General features: G+C 34.8%; 1 protein-coding gene across 1 annotated transcript; it reads right to left on the reverse strand.

Moving 5' to 3' along the window:
- Window positions 1-3,720: 3,720 nt before the first annotated feature.
- Window positions 3,721-6,691, reverse strand: LOC148192299 (putative magnesium transporter NIPA3). Its single transcript, XM_088098032.1, has 5 exons — window positions 6,308-6,691; window positions 5,935-6,049; window positions 5,772-5,828; window positions 4,183-4,310; window positions 3,721-3,891 (listed from the first exon to the last, which is right to left on the reverse strand). The coding sequence occupies exons 1-5, from the start codon at window positions 6,689-6,691 to the stop codon at window positions 3,721-3,723; spliced, it is 855 nt and encodes a 284-aa protein (XP_087954158.1).
- Window positions 6,692-21,391: the final 14,700 nt, after the last annotated feature.

Here is a 21,391-nt window from a genome sequence, read left to right on the forward strand (position 1 = left end):
AGGTCGACATCCTTTGGTATATTTGAATGATCCATTTTACAACATAATTTTCAATTCTTAATTCACAACTCAAAAAATAATTCACATATCATCTCATATATGTGATTACATATTGATACAAGTCTTTAGCATTTTCAATAATCATTTCTATACAACATAATTCAAATTTTGTTAAGTCAAACTTACAAAATTAACTTGTAAGATGAGGTTTGCACTTACTTATATAAACTTGTTAACGGTTGAAAATATCGTTATCTGTGATGTAATTTTGATGCTAAATACACCGTTTTCTGCTTAGAAACGTTCTTGGAATCATATTTTTCTGTTAAGTTGTGTGAATAAGAGAGTTGAGGGTGAATTTGATGATTTTATGACTAATTCCCTTTGTTTTGATAGAAAATGAGTTAATATGGAAAGCAGCAGGGATAAAGTGCTAAGGAGATAGAGCTCGGAAAGGTCCAGAAAAAGCACCAGAAGGAAGGAAGCTCGAGGTTGGGGCGCCCTTTTTGGAGGCTTCAGCGTAGCAAACCACCGCCCACCACCTGAGTGCCCCTTTTGGGGCGCTTGAGCGCCAACAACACGAAGCTTGGGCGTCCTCTAGAAGGCTTAAGCGCAGGAAGTGTCACTCACCAAATGCGGGACAACTCAACACATGATAGAGTTAATTCTAAGGTAAGGTCATAAAATTATTACCGATCATATAGGTCTTCAGTAAATATAAGTAATAGATTTTACTTTCATGATCAAGGTGGGATTGTTTTCTCAAACATTGTGACAACAGTTCACCTCTTTCACGACCCCACCTTATAATTTCTTTTAGTTTGATACAGGTGGAATTGTTTTCTTTTAATTTTATAATAATTATATATAAATTGAACTACACTACAAACTAAATCAAATTGAATTATTTTAAATTAGTTAAAATATCTTATTTGTTTTTATTAATAAATGATTTATTTTAAAATTTTCAAAACTTAAAAAAAAGAAACCCCAAACCTTTGTTCACCTCCCTCATTCTTGTTCACCTCCCTCATTCCGCTCAACCCTTTGTCTTTTATGTCTCTCACTCCAACCTTTTCTCTGTCATTTCTATTGTAGTCCCAATTGAAAAAATCAGAAACACTTGTCGTTAAACAATTTGTCTTTGTAAAGAGTTGAGTCATTGGCATATTCACTTTCAGGCAAAGGTTCATTCAAGATCTCTTCAATTTCACCATCTTTACTAACCTTTATAATTTCATCATCTGCATAGGTTGAATCATCATCTCTAAAAAAAACCCTCTAGGTCAATTACCAATTCCTTCGGATGTCATTATGCTCGTGAAAATTAAATAAAATTATATACGAAAAAAATTATAAAATGAAAACTCATTATAAAATCATTTTTTGTAAGAAATTGTTTAACGAGTGTTTCTGATTTTTTCAGACCAATTACCAATTCCTTTGATGTCATTATGTTTGTGAAAATTGGATAAAATTAGATAAGACAAAAATTATAAAATGAAAACTCATTATAAGGACTAGATTGTGCTTTGCATGACATTAATGGATGTATTCCTCTTGTTTGGTGCACTTCGTTGACCCTAGACTGGGTGTCTTCCTCTCGGTTAGGGAAAATGGTTATTAAGGGTGTCTAACAGGGGCTTTGTTCCTGGACAGTACGTGTACGAGGGAAGAATAAAATAGGTGTGATAAGTGAAAGATATGAATGATGATTGGAGTGGTGAGGAATAAAATGAGTTGAGTTATTTGAGGAGAATAAATAGGTGTGATGCATGGAGAGTTTCGGTTAGATGTGCGTGATGGGAATAGGTCAAATAGAGTAGAGTAGATGGTTTCTTGGAAGAGGATGTATGAGTGAGAATCATGGGAAAGTGTAAATGATTTTGTCGGATGTGGTAGATGAGTGTGTGAATGGGTACATGAATGAAGAGAAGGTGAGGACGAGAGAAGATATGTATGAGGGTGTTGTGAGGGGATGAAGAGTGTGTGTATGTGGGAGGGGAATGAAGAGTGTGTGAGAGTGTGAGCGTCGTGTTCCCAATTAGAGAGCCTCGGATGGGTTGTGGAAATTTAGAATGTGCGTGCGAATATATTAAAGTGGAAATTTAGAATGTACTCTTGCAACCGCTCGTTCCAATATTCAGAGGGTATTTCCATAAAACACTCGATGTCAAAGTCAGCTTAACGTTACACAGTTTAAATATTAATAGTGCAGTAAATACAGATCACCTACCTCATTACCTCAAACCTGTATTTAAGTGACCACCAATTCACTTATTTGATTGTCTAGTCTCGAGGGTGACTCACACAGATCTAAGCTTGATTGTCCAATCTGTGGCTGACCGGACGGTCATATAGTACACAAGACCCCAAGCCTAAGCTCGAAATGACTAGCGAATGGGTTTGAAATTTGTTAAATGGCTTTTGCCTTCCATGCAAACTAGGGTTTCTTTAGCCACCTATATATTTTATGTGCATTTAGACCGCTTGACGCATCAACAATATTCGCTTCGACGTGTTTGAAAATATGACCATTGGGAGAGGTGTGTGTGGTGCTTCGAATCTCGAACATGTAAAAATTCAAAAGGTCAAATGCCTTTATCCATTGGATCTAACTTGATCTAATGACTAAGGATGACTCACAGGTGGGGCCTTTGCTTCTATAAATAGGGGTGTGCCTCGCTTGCCATTTTCATCTTTGCTATTGTACTTTCTGTTGCAGATCGATCGTTCCTCATATTTTAGGTAATAATGTTGAACGTCAACTTGTCTTCATTCAAGGAATCTTTAGGAAGAGGTGGTCAAGGGTATGCAAAAGATGCTTCTTCATCATCGATGTCACTGTCAATCGCTTCACGCATTTTGGGATCAATCGAGCGAGACGACGATTTGGTCGGTAGCATGACTGTTGTAGATAACAATAAGATCACTAGCTTCGAGAGCATTGCAGTTCGTTTTTTGTTGGATGTCCACACAAAAAATGAGGAAGTGTGATAATTACTTATTATTCACACTTATTAAAACCCCTTCTTTGTCTTGATTCATGTGTTTTGTGTTAAAATTCAATGAAAAGATGCAAAATTTGTACATTAGTGTTATAGAGATAGAGAATTATCTAGTTTTGGTTAATTTTGAAGGAAAGTGGAAGATTGAAGCTTGTTAAATTATTTTTGCCAAAAGTTGCTCGCCTAGCGAGTCCTCTCACTACAAAAAAGAAGGGCATTACCGAAGGCCATAAGCCCTCGGAAATAGCCAGAAGCCGTCGGAAAAGGGTATTCACAGACGGCTTATCGACGACCAAAGAGCCCTCGATAAATCCCTTGTCGCTAACATTTACCGAAGGCTTTTGCCCTTCGGTAATTACCGAGGGCCAAAAGCCTTCGGTAATTATCGAGGGCCAAAAGCCTTCGGTAATTACCGAGGGCCAAAAGCCTTCGGTAAAAATCAGGCAGGATTAAAGAATAAAGAATCAATGAACTACATTTAAAATCTCTAGCAAATTGTAATGTAGCTGGTAATGCGATGAACTCTATAATTTCCTTTCAAGTTAAATCATATTCCGGAACATATATCTTGAAGAAGGTAATAATGAATGTAATCTTTTGTCATTCAACAAAGAATAAAGTATGATTCTTATATTCCAATACATATATCTCCAGAAGAAAAAAGGCTACAAATTATAAAATCTAACTATAAATAGAAAGCTCTTATGAATCGTCATTTACATTCTTGGCAATCTTCAAAAGAAACCTTATTAAGATAATTCATTTGCATGATGACACATATAGCCACAACTAACATAAAAAACCATGTCTCTGGGTAGATCAACTGATTTTTCCCTTCAAAAGTTAACTTCAAAGAAGTCCCGAGGGCCTTAACACTCATCACCTGTAAAATTATAGCAATCCAACGTAGATCAGCCTCAGTATTATTGTAGTGAAAAGCAAACATTTTTCAGTAAGTATTATTATAGAAATAATTTTGCAAGTAAAAAATATATAAAAACCGTATGGAAGCTGAAAGTCTATTTATGAAATTCATTACTAGAACACAGTAGTGAATAGTAAAGACCATATTACTTTGAACATGAAATCATGTTCCTCGGATTATATACTATGAAGTGTAGATCAATCATCAAACATAAGATTTAAGAGGAGAGAAAACATTTAATTTACTTACAGAGAGGGAACCCATCAATGAACAAATGCCAGTATAAACTAGCACATTTGTATGCCCACATTTTGGTGCAAAATTGAAGACCAGAATGAATACCAATACTATTACTAAGCCCCCATATGCCAGAAAAGCTGCAAGCACGGAGAAGACCTTCGTAATGAAGGATACTATGAATAACATTATACTAATTCAGAGTATGAATGTTTTGGTCTTACATCATATTTATATTACCATAACTCACTTTGGTTATATTCTTTTTTGTTTCAATTTACTCTTCATTAAGAAAAAAGTGATAATTAATGTTAACCTTGCTAGTGAAGCCTTATATTGTGATCAATGGCAAGTCTTCCTTTGTTTTAACTAATTAACCTCATAAATCATACTAAATATTCAGGGAGTTTCAATCAATTCATTTGATATGAAAAACGAGAGCTTTCCATTAATTTATGCTGGAAATGCACCAAACATCAATGGTGGATACAATAGTTCCATATCTAGGTACCAAAATCTAATCTTTCTCTCTGGTAACAATTTTACAATTACATTTAGTGAGTCTTATTTCTTTATCCTTACACCATGACTACTTAGGTTTTGCATCAACCATTCCTTAGACGAGAATTTGGTGAAGGGGAAAATTGTTTTGTGTGATGGTCTTAAAGAATCTTCATCTCTGGGATTGGTGTCTGGAGCAGCTGGTGTTTTATTGAGAAGTGCAGTGCCAGAAGATGTGACTTCTATCTATGCATTGCCAACGGTTCAACTTGGCCTTAGAAACGGGGCACTCATACATTCTTACATAAATCTAACAAGGTATATTTTTACTACACACATCCCATCACTTAAGAATCACAGGAGCAATTTTCATTCGTGTATACATATGACTAATTTATATTATATTAACTGCATACTATACAGTAATCCCACTGCTACTATATTTAAGAGTAATGAAGGTAAAGACTCAGTAGCCCCTTACATAGCTTCATTCTCATCTAGAGGACCAAATGCAATCACTCCAAACATTCTAAAGGTAATATACATATCAATTTGTATTTTCAAAGAAACAGTTTGCTTATTCTAACCATTTCTTGATTTTGCAGCCTGATTTAGCTGCTCCAGGGGTTGAGATTTTAGCTGCATGGTCTCCAATTTCTCCTGTTTCTGATGTAAGAGGAGATAACAAAATTGCAAACTACAGTGTAGTGTCTGGAACTTCAATGGCATGCCACTAAAGATAAAACTACACTGTACATTAAACCATACAGAAACAGGTTCTGCAAGAAATCAGATGAAGAAAAAATGACCATGACAAACAAATATTTGCATCTAGCTAATAATAAAGCATGTAAAACATGAAATCTGGGTTCCACTACCTAATGTAAAACGAGTCAGTTGATCCTAACTTACCAGATTCAAAAAATTTATTAAAAATAAAATCCAATTAACTCCAGACAATTAATTGATAAAATCAAAACCAATTATTAATACAAGACAAAAGGTAAGAGAAAATCTAGAATCTAGCAGCCCCGTCCTGCCATGTTAAAAAACAAAGTTTTAAGCATAAAAACAAAATTAAAACAACACTGAAAGCTTACTTGTGATCATTCCCACCCACCAGAGTGGCTCCAAGAGATAATAATACCCACCAAAACCTGCAAAATGGCAAAGAAAACAAAATCATGTATAACCAAATACAAGCTTCCAAATAGAAATTCTAATTGTTAAAGGAAAAATAAGAAAAATAAGAAATTCCCTGACCAGCCCTGACACCAGAAGCTGCTGCAGCTCTTCTGAGACCTTGCTTCTTAAGGATGAAACTTGCCCCAATGAACCCACTTGACACCAAAGCCAGTATGAGACCTTTCAGATTCTCCTTGGACAGACCCATCACGATTAACCGAACTAAAATTAGGATTGGTCATCAATAACACTCTTCAACAATTATAACACACACACATTAACCGAACTAAAATTCTATACTCTCTCCGATGGTCATCTCGAACTCCAATCAAAATTGGAGTTTCATTCTCATAATTATTACAGTGAAGCTAGTTGATCAGAGCGGAATTCTGGTCTAATTTAGCACTAAAAAAGAGATGCAAGACAAAGAAAAGAAAAGACAGAGCACCACCGTATAGCAAAGGCGCTTGAGCACCTCGAGGCTCCCTCCAAATCTCCGCCACCACGTCGTCACCTTCGTCTTCCTCCTCCTGTGCCACCTCTTCCTCAAGGCAAAGTCTGCACAACAGGCACGACGCGTGGAGGTCGAGTCACGGCGTGATGCAACCAGCATGGTAAAGGTGTTTGCAGGGCAACTATTTGGCCTCGGCGTCAAAGAGGGAAATTTGATCTTTGCACACAGCGAAGAAAACGAAGACGTTGGGGTCGAGCGCGAAAAGGACCGAGGGTGTGACGTTGACGGAGGGGAAAGGGTGGCGTTTGGCGGGGAGGGGCTTCGGGGAGAGGAGTAAGAGCGCGTCCTGGAAAATGAGGTCAAAGAGGGGTGATTCGGCATCGTTTTGGGAGAAGGAAGAGTCCATTAGTTCGAGGAAGGAGGTGTGGCAATGGGGACAGAGGAGAGGCGAGGGAAGGAGTGTGAGGGACACGCTCATATCGCATTCGTGGCACCAGTAGGTCTTCGCTTTTGGCTCCGCTGTCGTCGCCATTGGAGGTGTTTCCCTCTCCAAATGATTGTGAACTTAACAGGGAGGCACCCTCTGCGATTGCACGAACCCGCTCCACCACCGGAAATGCTCGCGCTCTTCACACCACCGTTATGCTAACAGAAGATGGAAGGGACCGATGATGCGCAAAGAAAAGGGAATCAAACGAAGGAGGAGATATTTGAGGGTACCCTCACATGCCCTCGAATTTCAATTTTGGGGGAAGAGAAGAGAGAAATTAGGGGGAAAGAGAACTGCTGAAATTGAAAATGAGTGAGGGAATAGCCAAAATTTAGGTGAAGTAATCGTGCCCAATACCGAAGCCTTGTATCCGCCGATAAATCACAAGCAGCGCAAATTACCGAAGGACACTTGACCTTCGGTAATTATATGTCGGTAATAAGCACTTTTCTTGTAGTGTCTCAACTCGTCCAATGAGAGCCCGACGCTAGCCCTGCCAAGAAGAGCTTGTAGCCTAGCGAGCTAAGCTACCTAATTTGTCAAAATAAGTACCTCTCGCCTAGTTAAAGCATTGAATGTTGGCAAAAGAAGGGGCTTTTGGACATGGCAATGAGACAGAGGCAAGAAGACTGGGTTGAGGCACTTCTAGAGCTCAATGTTTCATCTTCCTTCATCCTTTTCATCTTTCAATCCATCCTTGTGTTCTAGAATGTATAGGAGTAGCTAAAATCCATTTCATTAAGGTTTGATGTAATGTACCTAAACTTTTTGTAACTTTTTCTCTACAATAGAATATCTTTATTCTATATTCATGTGTTCCATCTCTTGTTTTCACTTGCATGATGGGATATATGCTATTATGTTGGTATCTAATCATTGAAAAATCTTTTGGAACCTAGATTAGGATAAAACAACCAAGACGCTTGGTTCTAGCATAGACAAAGACTCTTAGACATTCTTGACTTCTTTTCTTAATGAAAATCTTGTGTTTGAATATATAAGAGACTAGTATTTTCACATGAATATTTAGAACTTATTTCTAAGGGGTTAAAGTTTTTTTTTTTACTTATTATGTGAATGTGTGAAGATGTTAGAGATATATTCCATGGTTGAGTGATTAGAGTTTTGATCATTAAATTCAATCCCTTATAACTGTTATTTTTAGTAATTTTCACGTGTTTGTAATACATTTGAATTAGCACCATTTATATTGCTTAAACTAATAAGTAACCATAATTACTTAAGGAAACGTAAGTAACCATAATTACATGTTTTAAGATTTATTTAACATTTACTGTAAAAATTTGGAATTAACATTTTTATTAGTATATTTGTTGCTAAATTTGATTAATTAATAATTTTATCTACGAAATTTGTCACTAAATTTGCCATGATATATATTTTATCTATTCTTAAGAAATTTTTCACTAAATTTGTCACAATATATATTTTATCTATTTGTAAATTTATTTCATCAATAAATAAAATATGTATTGTTGAAGAATTTTTTATTAATAAAATGGTCAATAATTAAAATTTTGAAATCAGTTCATAAAATCCTTTCGTAATATAAAATGGTTATAATTAAAAGTGATGTAAGTACTTTTAATTTTTAGTTATTGATATTTTATTATTTTTAATTTTAATTTTAATTAATTAATTCCCTAAATTTTATTTATAAAATTTATTTTAATTATAAGAAAATATTTATTATAAATTTATTTTATTTTATTCTAATTTTCCATCATTAACTATTGATATTATATAACTTTTGTGTTAATTAATTAATTAATTCATTTAAATTTTATTGATAAAATAAATTTTAATTATAGAAAAACGTTTATTCCAAAAAAAATTTCTTTTATAGTATAATATTTTTAAACCATTAATTTAGAAGTGGAAATAAGTGTTAATAAAATATAATTAATTAATTAGCTCTATGAATTGACCGTCACTCATGTATGTCAATTATAGGAATTGAGTTAATTAATTTAGTACAACAAGTAATAGAATATAAATAATTAATGGTGAGAGAATTTTGGGATAAATGTTTCCTATAACTAAAATTTTTGGGATAAATGTTTCCTATAATTAAAATTTTGGGATAAATGTTTTCTAATAACTCAGGTCAAATACAAAAAATAAAAGACATTTTTATTCTTTAACATTATGCCATTGTTTTGCAGCTTGTGTATATATATAACAGATTGAAGATCAGAAAAAGAACATGACAATTTACAATGTCTATGTTATTGAAAATCGTTGTGATGTTGTGTATGCTGACATTGGCATGGGCATGGGTAGTAGACCCAGTTAGTGTGGAAATTACGAATAGTTTAGAGGGACATGAAACTATAAATGTTCACTGCAAATCAAAAGATGATGATCTTGGATTTCACCTTCTCCCTATTGGCCAAAGCTACAAATTTAGTTTTGGAGCTAACTATTTCGGGGGAACACTATTCTTTTGTTCGGTTCATTGGGGAAATGGTCCTTTGTTGCATTTTGATGCATATGATCAATATAGGGATTACAAAATATGTGTAAACTGCCATTGGTATATTATGAAAGATGGACCATGTAGGTACGAATCTGACATTCTCATGTGCTATAAATGGAATTGATGTGCTTCATTTTAATTGTCTACGCTTTTATAAAGACAAATAATAAGCCTACACTTCTATCTTATTTTATACCTCCACTTACATTTTTGTTATTACTACAGCTTTCTTAAACTTATATATTTTTCGAAATTTAAAAATATGTAATTGTCTAAGGAGGGTTGAAAATATAAATAGATTTATTTTGATTTTACAAGAGTGACAAATTGTGGAACAATACACACATTCTGAAACACATCAAACAAAAAAAATTAGAGGTGATAAAATAGGACAATTACCCAGTCTATTTTTGGCCTATCAAAATTGAAACGGGTTGGGCTAGCAATTAGAAAATGGGTTGGAAGATTCCCACCATGGATGTTATGTTGCTCCTTATAGAAGAAAAGATCTCCAATTTCTTCTTTGACCCAAATTCTTTTGGAAGAAATACCCAACATGTTTTATTGTAGTAGAAAGACGTGGTATTCTATTCTTTGCAATAACCCCAATTCAAAAAACCCTAATTTCTAACCTTGATTCTCAAATTACAAGTAGATAGAGGAATTGACAATGTCAAACGTCATGGCATGAACCTAGAAAATGAACAAAGGCAAATCAATGACAACAAAAACATAAACATATGGCGTTCATAGTTTTACATTGTTGTTTGCACTCTCACAAAAGTTCACACTCTCATAATGTTCACAGTCTCGCGAAGTTCACACTCTCGTAACATTTGTAGTCTTGTGGTGTTCATAGTCTCACAATGGTGTTTATAACACCCTTGATAGAGTGCCATGTTTTAATTTATAAAATCCAAATTGCCAATTTTTTTTCGTTTAGATAACGTCACGAAAACGAGAACCTGAAATTTCTAAACGTATTATAATAAAAAGTAAACCATTACAATTCTTGAAATACATTATTCAAAAATATAATATAACTTTAAAACATAATAAATTCCGAGCAGCAAATTCCTATATCTCTCTTTGACTACTCTAATCCTGTCTTATCTGCATTGTCATATACTCTCGTACAAGTACGATCATTGCAGGTGGAACCACAACCACAAACAAAAAAGAGTTAGTAACTAAGAATATAACATAACATACAATTCAGTAATCATATCCCCAAAACACAGACTATATGAGTCGTTACATCACATTATATTTCAATTATCAACTCATAACACAGACAAAAATAATAGTCATTACTTTACAATACACCCCATTATTTAAAACATAATCCAGATCATTCACACAAGCTTTTGTTGTTTCCTGGAATTTTATCATATCAAACCTGTTTCGCTATTCGAGCCGCCTTCCATCGCAACTTCAAGCTTATCTCTCCGACTCATCAAGAACTAACAAGTAAAAACTTCGGTTATGTACATCTATCGAGCACTATACTCAACATAAGCCGAAATCATTGGGTGAGACATCCAACCTTCTCTAGTCCTTGCAAATGTGGAAAGGGTGATACTCAAATCTCAACCTCCACAGAAACTCAACACACTATTGTATCGTAATACGAACATCGTCCGTTCGACAAAAATTCCAAAGAAATGACAGAACGCTTATTCTCACAAACTCATAATCATACATATTTAACAAACCATGTATAAAATCAACCAATTCATTGACCAACAAATAATTAAAATTACAAACAATTAATTTAATTAATTTCCACAATTAATTAAAATATTTTTTCAAAAGCATCTCTCGACTTGCCTTTATTCAGTCGGGTAGACGGGTTGGGCCATCGGATCTAACCCATTTTGTCACTCCTAGGAAAAATGGTTAATCCAATGTTGATAGTTGAAATTTGCTATTCTTGGTAATTTTCTTTATGCAATTTACTTCAATGTTCTTGTTAATTTATTGCAACTTCCCCAATCACCACATATACCACTTTGAGTTTTATCACTTTTACGTTACACCTCATCGATTGTTGTTGCACTTCCATTTTCATCTTTATAAAAAACCAAATGAAACAAAAATATAGGCTAGTGATGCACAAGATTATCATTGAAATTCAACTAATAAAGAGATTACAATCATTCAATCTGTGGGTGAAATTGGTACACGAAATCAATATTCTATACATTAAATTAAATTTATCCATCGACATTGAGACGTTAAAAAACCCCAATTAGATTGAAAAATTATTTTTTGTTGTCTTTATGAAAATGAACTCACATCAAGTCGATTTAGTTTTGAGCAATATTATGATATCGGTTGAGACTAAATCCTCGAGAAGCAAGGAGACTGATTCATGTCACGATGTTGAAGAACTTTCCTCAGTTTCTCACCACACGATATCTTAGTCTATGTGACTTAGATCATTAGTGAAGCAAGGAGATTTGTTACAACATAATTTTCAATCCTTAATATAGAAATCAAACAATAATTCACATAAATATCATCCCAAATATGTGACAACATATTCATACAAGTCTTCATCATTTTCAATAGTAATTTTCATACAACATAATTTACATGTTGTTAATTAAGAAATAGACTTTTAAGTCTAACTCAATCTTACAAATTTGACTTGTAATAAGACGATGATGTTTGCATTCACATATATATTCTGAATTAACCTTATATTTAATTAATGTGAGACTTCCAAAATAATTTAATTAATATACAAATAATTACATCTATAATAAACATTCAAATATAACCTATTAAAGAGACAAGCAAAGAAAAAAGAAAGAAATTGGAAAATAAAAACAAGGTTTGAATCTATGTACTATTTTCATTTAAGGCAAATATTTTACTTTGAGAGAAAATATCAGAAAAATTAGTCTGAAAAATAAATTAATAAATTTCAAAAATATTTTTAAATTGATGGAATCCTACTTGACTTAGTTTTCCTTTTGTATTTTTACTTTTCCTAGCTTAGCTCTTAAGGAGTATGGGTTACTATAAATACCCAACTCCTCTCTTGTATTAGGACTTTTGAGAATAATGAGAATTAAATTTTCTGAAATCAGAAATAATTCTCTCTTGAAAGTCAGGGTAGAGAGTCCAAAGACTCCCTCTAGCCACCTTCCAAGCACACTCTCATTCTTTCATTTCTCCAAAATTCTACGGTGCTTTCTCTCTCCTCCTCCACGCTATCTCTCCTTCACTGCCACTTCCCTTGCACGCGTTAGCGTCTCATTACGCCTCTCACGTCTTCATTTCTCATTTTCCCTCTCGCGCATCCTCATTATTCACATTTCCACTTCGCAGAAACCTCCTCTGCTAGGGTTTCTCCCTCTTAAACGCATCATCATCATAGTAAGCCTCTACTCCATTTCTCTCTTCACAGATTCCATATCCTTTTCATCATTTCTTCAGTTTCTTTGAGTTTTGTCCGATTAAACACCTCTCCAACCTTTGTTCTTTCCTTTTCACTGTTTAAAACACCATTTCCACCAATTAATCGGTCAGTTTAGTGATTCCTCACCGTTCTAGGGTTTCCTTCGTGTTTATAAGGTTTTCCACCGATTAAACCTTAGATCTTAGGGTTTTCTTGAATCTGATCATAGTTTAGTAGTTTTCCTTCGAATCATTCTTCGATTTAGAGCTCCCTCTCCATTCCGCTGCGTCTTCACTCGTCGGAGAAGCTTCGAGGAGCCCGCGTCGCGCCTTTGGTCACTTCTCGGAACCACTCGTCCATCAAGTGGTATTCAGAGCAAGGTTCGAGCACGCGTCAACAGATAAGTTGTTCTATCTGTTCTGAATGTTTTTTCTCATTTGCTTTGCGTTTGTTTGTTTTTTGGTTTGTTCTTGTTTGTGATTCATTTTTTTTCTCTGATTCACGAAATGTTGATTCAAGTCTTCTGTTGAATCTGTGTCTGTGATATCTTGATTCTGAGTTTCTGTTTCGTGTTTCTGTTTCGCATCTCTGTTGCGTTTTTCTTCATTTACGTGGTGTTCATTCATCTTATTTTGTCTCGGTTTGCTTTTGATTCTGAGCAATTTGTGCTGTTCTTTTAATTTCTGATTTGTTCATCATTTTCTATTACTGTCTTGTGATCTGGTTTGTGTCTTCATTGAATCAATTCCAGGTGTTTTCTGGTTTGATGTTGAACTCATTTTCTGATTTTGTGTTTGTCTGTGCCTTGAGTCAATGTTTTTTTTTATCATTTTATTCGGTGAATCCAATTTGTTTGAGTCTTTTAATTTGAAAATCCATTTCTGTTTTGTCTATGTCATGTTGCTTTGTTTTAATTGTCAAATAAATCTGAGTTTAACTGCTTCAGTTGAGTTTTTGCTTTGAGTAAGATCTGTCAATCATCATAAGCAGTGACATTCAATTGAATGAGCTTGATGACAAACTTCAATAGCAGTTTTAATGTCATTTCATTTATCTGAAGCTGTCTTGAGTTTTTTTTTTTTTATGCTGATCATTATATGTAATTGTAATTGCACTTTTGAAATTCTGTGAGCTGAAAGTTGAACCTTCTTGTGGATAGCAAATGCACACCAATTAAGCTATGAAATGTTGCATTGAGCTTGGGTGCAAGATGCTTACAGCAGCATCAGCCTCTCTTTTGGCCAGCTACACCGAACTGGTTTTTCTTTGAAGTCTGTGTTAATGTTTTGAGTGTGTGTTTGTTCTGCTTGGTATTAGTTCATTGCTAAGCTTCTAGTTCAATCATATTCAAGAGTCATTTGTGTTTGCTGTTTTGTTATTCAAGTTCAATTTCTACAGTTTTGGTTAAGAGTGAAATTTGATGCTAGAGTCAAAAGTTATCAATGAAACCAATTATGTGTTTTCTTTTTATTAAGTTGAACCATTAATCTGATGCAAGTAAAGTGCTGATTTGTAAACTGCATTGATATTAGTCTATTGTGGATTGTAGCAAGAGCTGTAAGTCAATAACATTTGAAGCAATTAAGGATTAATCCTACTGTTACAAGTTAAAAAAAAAAAAAAAGAGTTGAAGGACTTAGTGCAATTCACAATAGCTGCCTCTAATTCAGAACATCAAATATGAAAAATAAAACAAGTTTCTCTGAGGCACAATGTCAAACAGTTTGGTATGCCAATTTATAAATCAAATCTGTTCAGTATTGGTTCAACTTAAGTCCCTTTTCTTGCTTTACTCATCTGTTCTAGTTCTATTCCTTAGGTTCTATTTGTTGTGCTTACTTTGATCAAAAGCTTTGTTTCTTGCTTGTCTTGGTTGATAACTCTGGTTTTGTCTCAGTGCACGTGTAAACTCTGATCTACTGTTCTGTAATTGAGCTTTTGTTTGCTTTCATAATCTGATCTTGAGTCAGTTTCTCTGCTGTGTTGTCCTTATTTGTGGCTGTTCTGTTCTGGTTTCTGATTTTGACCTTAGCCTAGCCATTCTTAATTGAGAAGTTTTTACACTTTGGTTTATGGAGTTTGAAAGAGGTTTGTGTGCTTGGTAGCATCTTAGGTGGTGGTGGTCTGAAAGATTCTCCAGCTGTGTACTGCCAAGGGAGAATCTCCCTTCCAAACCTTTCCATTTTGAGTGCTTTAAGTTTTCAAAGTGAAGCCTGAGTGTAGTGAGTTTCGTGAGGCTAATTTGGCCTAATTCCTTGGCACTTTGAAATAGAGAATTCATTGTTAATCTAACTGTTGTAATTGTTCATTGTGCAGGGAAAAGGAGTTGAGTGAGTAAACTAGAGCAACTGTGATTTGTTGCAACTGGAACTGCAATCACTGTTGTTTTAATTGATTATTGATTTCCTGGAACTGTTATTTGTGCTTGTGAATCTTTAAACTGTCATTGCATTCATTTTAGTTAAAACATTGCTTGCTGAATTCATTGATTTGTTGAAAAGGCTGCTCTTGTCATAATCAATTGTGCATCAAACTTTTTTTTTTTAATTGCCAATGCATCCTCCAGTTTTAAAAAGTGATTAAAGCACCTAACTTTCAGTTCTGACTTGGCGATTGCAGTAATTAGGTGGTTAGTTTCTGCATTGAATTACCTCCAGTCTGAATATAGTTCACTGTCCATTGGATTTTGTTGCTGGATTTTGTTGGATTTATGTGTGCAGAGCTGATGTGAATGAAACCTTACGTGAGCAGAATATTACTGAAGAAACCAGAGGCAGAAACACTTCTTGTGGGAGTGTTGAACTGAAGGGAGTTATTTACTTTAATTGCTTCTGATTGTTTACATTACTTTGGTTTAAAATTGTTCATTATGGACTGCATGAACTGCTGATTTAGTGTGAATTTTTTGTGTAGTTTGGGAAAAGCAATATTGATGGTACTGTAGCATATTGTAAATTGTGAGCTGTTTCAGTGAAGACAGTAGCAACCATCTGAACTAAAGGGAGTTTCTTTTATCTCAAACTGTTTTTGATATGCTTAAATTGTTTAGTATGGCCTGCAATTGTTAGGATTAAAATTGTTTAATTGTTGATTTGGTTGGAATTCAGTTTGTGCAGGAGTTTAATTGAATAGCAGTATAATTCTGAGCGGAAAGCTTGGGAAGCTTGTGCAGCCAAGAGAAAGGGAAGTTATTACTACCCTATATACTCTTTTGCAATCTGTTTTAACCCGTTGAATACTCATAGCAGTCTTGTGCATGTGTGATTGCAGGAGTGGACAAGCTAGTTTCTTGATTTAGGCCGAGAATTGAAAGGAATATTTGGCCTCTGGAAGATTTCGTGCAAGATGAAGAAGTGGCAATAGGAACCTTTCTCTGCATCAAGTGTACAAACCCAAGAAAGGGAAGGCTCATTTAAGTGTAACTCCCCTCTTCCAATATGTTCGTTAATTGTCTCTGATCCAGCTTTGTACATTTGTGATTGTAGAGTTGAACCCAAGAGATAGGAGACTCCAACGTTGTCAAGAAGCAAACTGTTTTGCAGGAGTGGTGAATCAGATTCAAGAGAGAAGATTCCAGAAGCACAAAGTGGAACAACAAAGCTGAATGAAGTGGACAGGACCGTGGCAGGGGGCATGTTTTGTATTTCTTTTGTTCCATTTGATGTGTAATAGGTTGATAGGCTAGCTTTCTTTTAGTTTCATTTTTGTTGTAAAAGGGCCTTTTATAAAGTCCAAGTGTTTAGGAAGAGTCCTTGGTGCTCTTTCAAAATCTTGGCAACTTTACTTGCTTTAAATTTAGCATAGGTAGATAGATGAATGTGTGATTTGATTTGTGTTTCTCGTAGGGGTCATTAGAGTCCGCTGGATTCTTTAGTGTTTTTGTTTCTTTGATTTTTTATGTTCACGTTTAGGGATGATTAGGCTAAAAGGGATTAAACTCTAAGCCTTTTCACATTAGAGTCCGAGAGTCTAGTCTTTTATTTGTGCTTAATTGTTTGAGTTGTGTACTTTGTTTCTAAAGGTGATTTTAATTTAAGGGGTAATTAGTTAGTAGCCTAAGACATTTCTGGCAAGGCAAGACTTGGTACTTAAGCAGCTCTTTAGCTTACCTCTCTTACCTGGGACTTGTCTAAGTGAAAGTTTTGAACCCTTTAGATTAAGAAAACTTTTAAAAACAAAGATGTCTTCTTATGGTTCATATAGGTCTTCTAGGTTAGATAAAGCTGATGAAATGTTTAAACAAGCTAGGAATCTTCCATCATTTGGTAAAGACATAGGTGCATTAACATACCTAGCTTGGGAAAAAGAAATTGATAAAATAAATCCTTGGTTTTGTGAAGAGAGTGAATATTATGTTCTTAGTATATATCTCTCTAAGTTAGAAGTGCATGCAAGAGAGTGGTGGAATGAAAGACAATATCATGTTAGGAAAGGTAGAAAGTCCTCCATACGTGATTGGCATGATTTAAAAGCTTGCATGAGAAGAAAGTTTGTGCCTTCAAGCATTAAAAGAAACCTAGAACTAATTAGGGATTGCATTAATGATGGAAAATTATTTCTTGAGAGTTTAAATGATCATGGGTTTCTTCGTAGAGAATTAGAATTTGGGGCAAGACTTAAGGAGATCAAGGATAAGAAAAGAGAACGAGAGATTGAGAGAAAAGAAAAGGAAGAAAAGAAAGAAGAAGAGAAGAGAGAGAGAGAGAACAAATAGAGAAAAGAGAAGAGAGAAGAAGAGAGGAATTAAGAAGAGAAGAAGAAAGAAAAGAAGAAAAGAGAGAAAGGCAAGAAAGAGAGAAGAAAGAAAAGGAGAAATTGTTACTGATGACAAATCCTATTCTTTCAAAGACTGTGGAACCTAAAAGGGAAGGTTTCCAAATCTTTACTTCTTTTCCAATAATTGATTACTTTTCAATTTTTGACTTCTCTTTCAAACAAATTGTCATCTCATATTCTATGCAAACTTTTTCAAAATATGACAATTTAAATCTTGAATTATTCAAATCTTTTAGGAAAGAAATAACTCAAGATGAAAGTGAATTTGGACTTCTAGAATTTCCAAATGTGATAACACAAAATATTAGAAGTCCTTATTTCCTTGTTTTTATAAAAAATTCTTTCTTGGATTGGTATTAATTGAAAATATATTTGATGTTTATTACAGATTAGTGTTTGATCCAGGAGGAAGAAAAAGTTAATATAAAAGAATAAGGCCACTCCAAGATGGCCATGCTCCCAAAGATTGTGTGGGGTTTCTTCATAAGGCGATTGCCAGATTTGAGGACAAATCTTTTCTTAAGAGGGAGGGCATGATGGAATCCTACTTGACTTAGTTTTCCTTTTGTATTTTTACTTTTCCTAGCTTAGCTCTTAAGGAGTATGGGTTACTATAAATACCCAACTCCTCTCTTGTATTAGGACTTTTGAGAATAATGAGAATTAAATTTTCTGAAATCAGAAATAATTCTCTCTTGAAAGTCAGGGTAGAGAGTCCAAAGACTCCCTCTAGCCACCTTCCAAGAACACTCTCATTCTTTCATTTCTCCAAAATTCTACGGTGCTTTCTCTCTCCTCCTCCACGCTATCTCTGCTTCACTGCCACTTCCCTTGCACGCGTCAGCGTCTCATTACGCCTCTCACGTCTTCATTTCTCATTTTCCCTCTCGCGCATCCTCATTATTCACATTTCCACTTCGCAGAAACCTCCTCTGCTAGGGTTTCCCCCTCTTAAACGCATCATCATCATAGTAAGCCTCTACTCCATTTCTCTCTTCACAGATTCCATATCCTTTTCATCATTTCTTCAGTTTCTTTGAGTTTTGGCCGATTAAACACCTCTCCAACCTTTGTTCTTTCCTTTTCACCGTTTAAAACACCATTTCCACCACTTAATCGGTCAGTTTAGTGATTCCTCACCGTTCTAGGGTTTCCTTCGTGTTTATAAGGTTTTCCACCGATTAAACCTTAGATCTTAGGGTTTTCTTGAATCTGATCATAGTTTAGTAGTTTTCCTTCAAATCATTCTTCGATTTAGAGCTCCCTCTCCATTCCGCTGCGTCTTCACTCGTCGGAGAAGCTTCGAGGAGCCCGCGTCACGCCTTTGGTCACTTCTTGGAACCACTCGTCCATCATAAATGCACTTTAATAATTCGACTTCTTAAATATTTAAAGTGATCAATTCGAACCTCATCTTTAATAGATTACAATTGTACCATGGTCATTCAAACTTAAAGTATTTATAATCACATCAAAATCATAAAATGTCATCATAAAACTAGTGTTGTCAACGTGAGTTGTAACCCGCGAGCCAGTCCGGTCCACCACGGGTTTGAGCCGGGTTGGGTTTGAAAAAAATGTAATTTTTTTATGCGAGTTAGTTTTCAACCCGACTCACTGGGTTGAACTCGTGGTGGGCCGGGTTGGCTCACCAATCCACCTAATTTAATTTAATTATTTATTATTTTGTATTTTAATATTATTAGCTATCATTTTTTTTATTATATTGTAGATGGTAATAAAGAAGATGTTTGAAAAGAGAAAAATATTATAAATTTATCTATTCAAGACTCTAATATTATAAATGGACAAAAATTATCAATATTAAAAACTTATTACTTTACTTTTTGTACATGTTTTTGGATTACGCTTGGATTGTATGATACTTTTATTTATTTATTTTGAATTGTCTTTGAAGTTTAACATCATTTTAGTGTGAAATTTATTTATATTTGAATTAAAAAAATCGTAATTTTTTTATTTTAAGAAAACTTATAATTAAATGAGCTAGTGAGCCAACCCGTTTACCCCACCAACCCGTGGTGGATTGTGCCGGATTCGAATTTTTTCAACTCGCTGATAAGTGAGCCGGGTTTGATTAGCTCACTAAGTGACCAATCCGTGGTGGGTCGGGTCGGGTTGAGCCGAGTTACCCGTTTTGACAGCTTTAAATAAAACCACAGTTCTTAGACCAAAAAATAAAAATTTAGTGATCAAATAATTTTCACATCCAAGTTATCTGAAATCATAAATAATTGTCTTTTCATGTAATCTGTTATTCTAATTAAATCCTAATGTATGTACAAACTAACTCAAAATCTAGAAATTTAGAATAAAATATCTAAATATAATAACATTTTGGTATATGATAAAAATAAGTTGAAATAATTATTTTTTTTTCAAATAAGCCTATTAAAATTGGTGACAAAATAAAATAAAAAAACAAAAAATTTTAGACTAAATAAAAACTTACTGTAAAGATTTGATAAAATAAAAACAATTTCTATTTGCTTAACGTCATTCTCAAATAGAAAAAAAAAATGAAAACACAAATTGTTTCAAGTAAGAAGTTGAGATCTCTTACTCAAAAACCAAGTTGTTTTGAAGACTGGATGAACTTCCTAATGATCTTCTATTATCCAAATTGCGTTGTTCGCTCTCTCTCTTCCTTGTCCAAGCCGTGTGGGAGAGTATTTGTCAAAGACACTCCGACACTCAAGTTAGTGACTTTGCGTGATAATATTTAATAAAAAGTGAGTACTCATAATTAGTTACATGACCTTCCTGTCAAAGGTATATTTATATATATTAAAATGGGTTTATCCTTAGGTCTGACCTATTACTATTAAACGACTTTCATTATTTTATTAACTTCCAATTAGTGGTTGTTATTATTATTATCCTTGTAACTACCTCAACGGCTATCTTAACCGATTGGTTAAGAATTGTTAATTGTTTGTCTACCTAGTTCATTGGCCTGACAGGTATCCATACAGTACAAAAGCCCTTCAAGCCCAAGCAAGCTCTTTTTTTGGAAGGGGTGTGCAGGGATTATTATGAGCTTGAGAGAGGCCGTTCACGTTGTATTGGGGAGCTTGTTTTCAATGTGCTTTAAGTCCTTGCTCCTCTTTGGACCGAGCGGCAGACTCTAAGAGTTCACTTAGAACGTTCCCTAGGTCGAAGAGACTTGTGTGAGAGTTCACGAAGAACGTTCCTCACCAAGTGGCAGACTCTAGGAGTTCACTTAGAACGTTCCCTAGGTCGAAGAGACTTGTGTGAAATTTCACGAAGAACGTTCCTCACCGAGTGATGGACTCTAGGAGTTCACTTAGAACGTTCCCTAAGTCGAAGAGACTCGAGTGAGAGTTCACAGAGAACGTTCCTCACTGATCAGCAGACTCTAGAAGTTCACTTAAAACGTTCCCTAGGTTGAAGAGACTCGAATGAGAGTTCACAGAGAACATTCCTCACCAAATAAGCTCTAGTTGGCAGAGTAGTTTGTACATAGGGTCATATCATCTGCACTGAAAAGAAAATAACAATTCGAATTTGAATGGTCAGAAAAATGTAGCGAATCAAATTAATATAAAAATAGTTTAGTTTATAAGCCTAAATGGCTAAACAAGCGAGACGGTTCGGTCTTCGGTTGAATGTTTGGAGACAACCAATGAAATTCATATTAGGATGTGCCATGGCCGAGATATTAGTGTTTAATATCTTGTGACCTACCGAAGAAAATGAAGAAATGAAGGCGTTAATCATGACAATATAAATAGACCCAACTCGGGATACGCAAATAAGGATTGAGATGCCCAACTGAGGCTTGAACAAGATCCAAGGCATTGGAGCCTGACAAGGCTGAACACATGACGTCCCACGGACCAAGCGATGGGAGAGAAACCAAGG

The sequence above is a fragment of the Vigna umbellata genome, chromosome 9 (genome assembly GCF_029865625.1).
Source record: "Vigna umbellata cultivar VRB3 chromosome 9, Vumbellata_1.0, whole genome shotgun sequence".
In the NCBI taxonomy this organism is placed as follows: domain Eukaryota; kingdom Viridiplantae; phylum Streptophyta; class Magnoliopsida; order Fabales; family Fabaceae; genus Vigna; species Vigna umbellata.

What these genes read in the sequence shown, in the direction of transcription:
- LOC148192299 (XM_088098032.1), bottom strand. Translation starts at nt 6,691, where the DNA reads ATGCCGAATCACCCCTCTTTGACCTCATTTTCCAGGACGCGCTCTTAC. An exon ending in AGCTTCTGGTGTCAGGGCTG is followed by an intron (nt 5,829 to 5,934) that starts GTCAGGGAATTT and finishes GCCATTTTGCAG; the next exon opens with GTTTTGGTGGGTATTATTAT. An exon ending in GTGGGTGGGAATGATCACAA is followed by an intron (nt 4,311 to 5,771) that starts GTAAGCTTTCAG and finishes CCGTGCTTGCAG; the next exon opens with CTTTTCTGGCATATGGGGGC.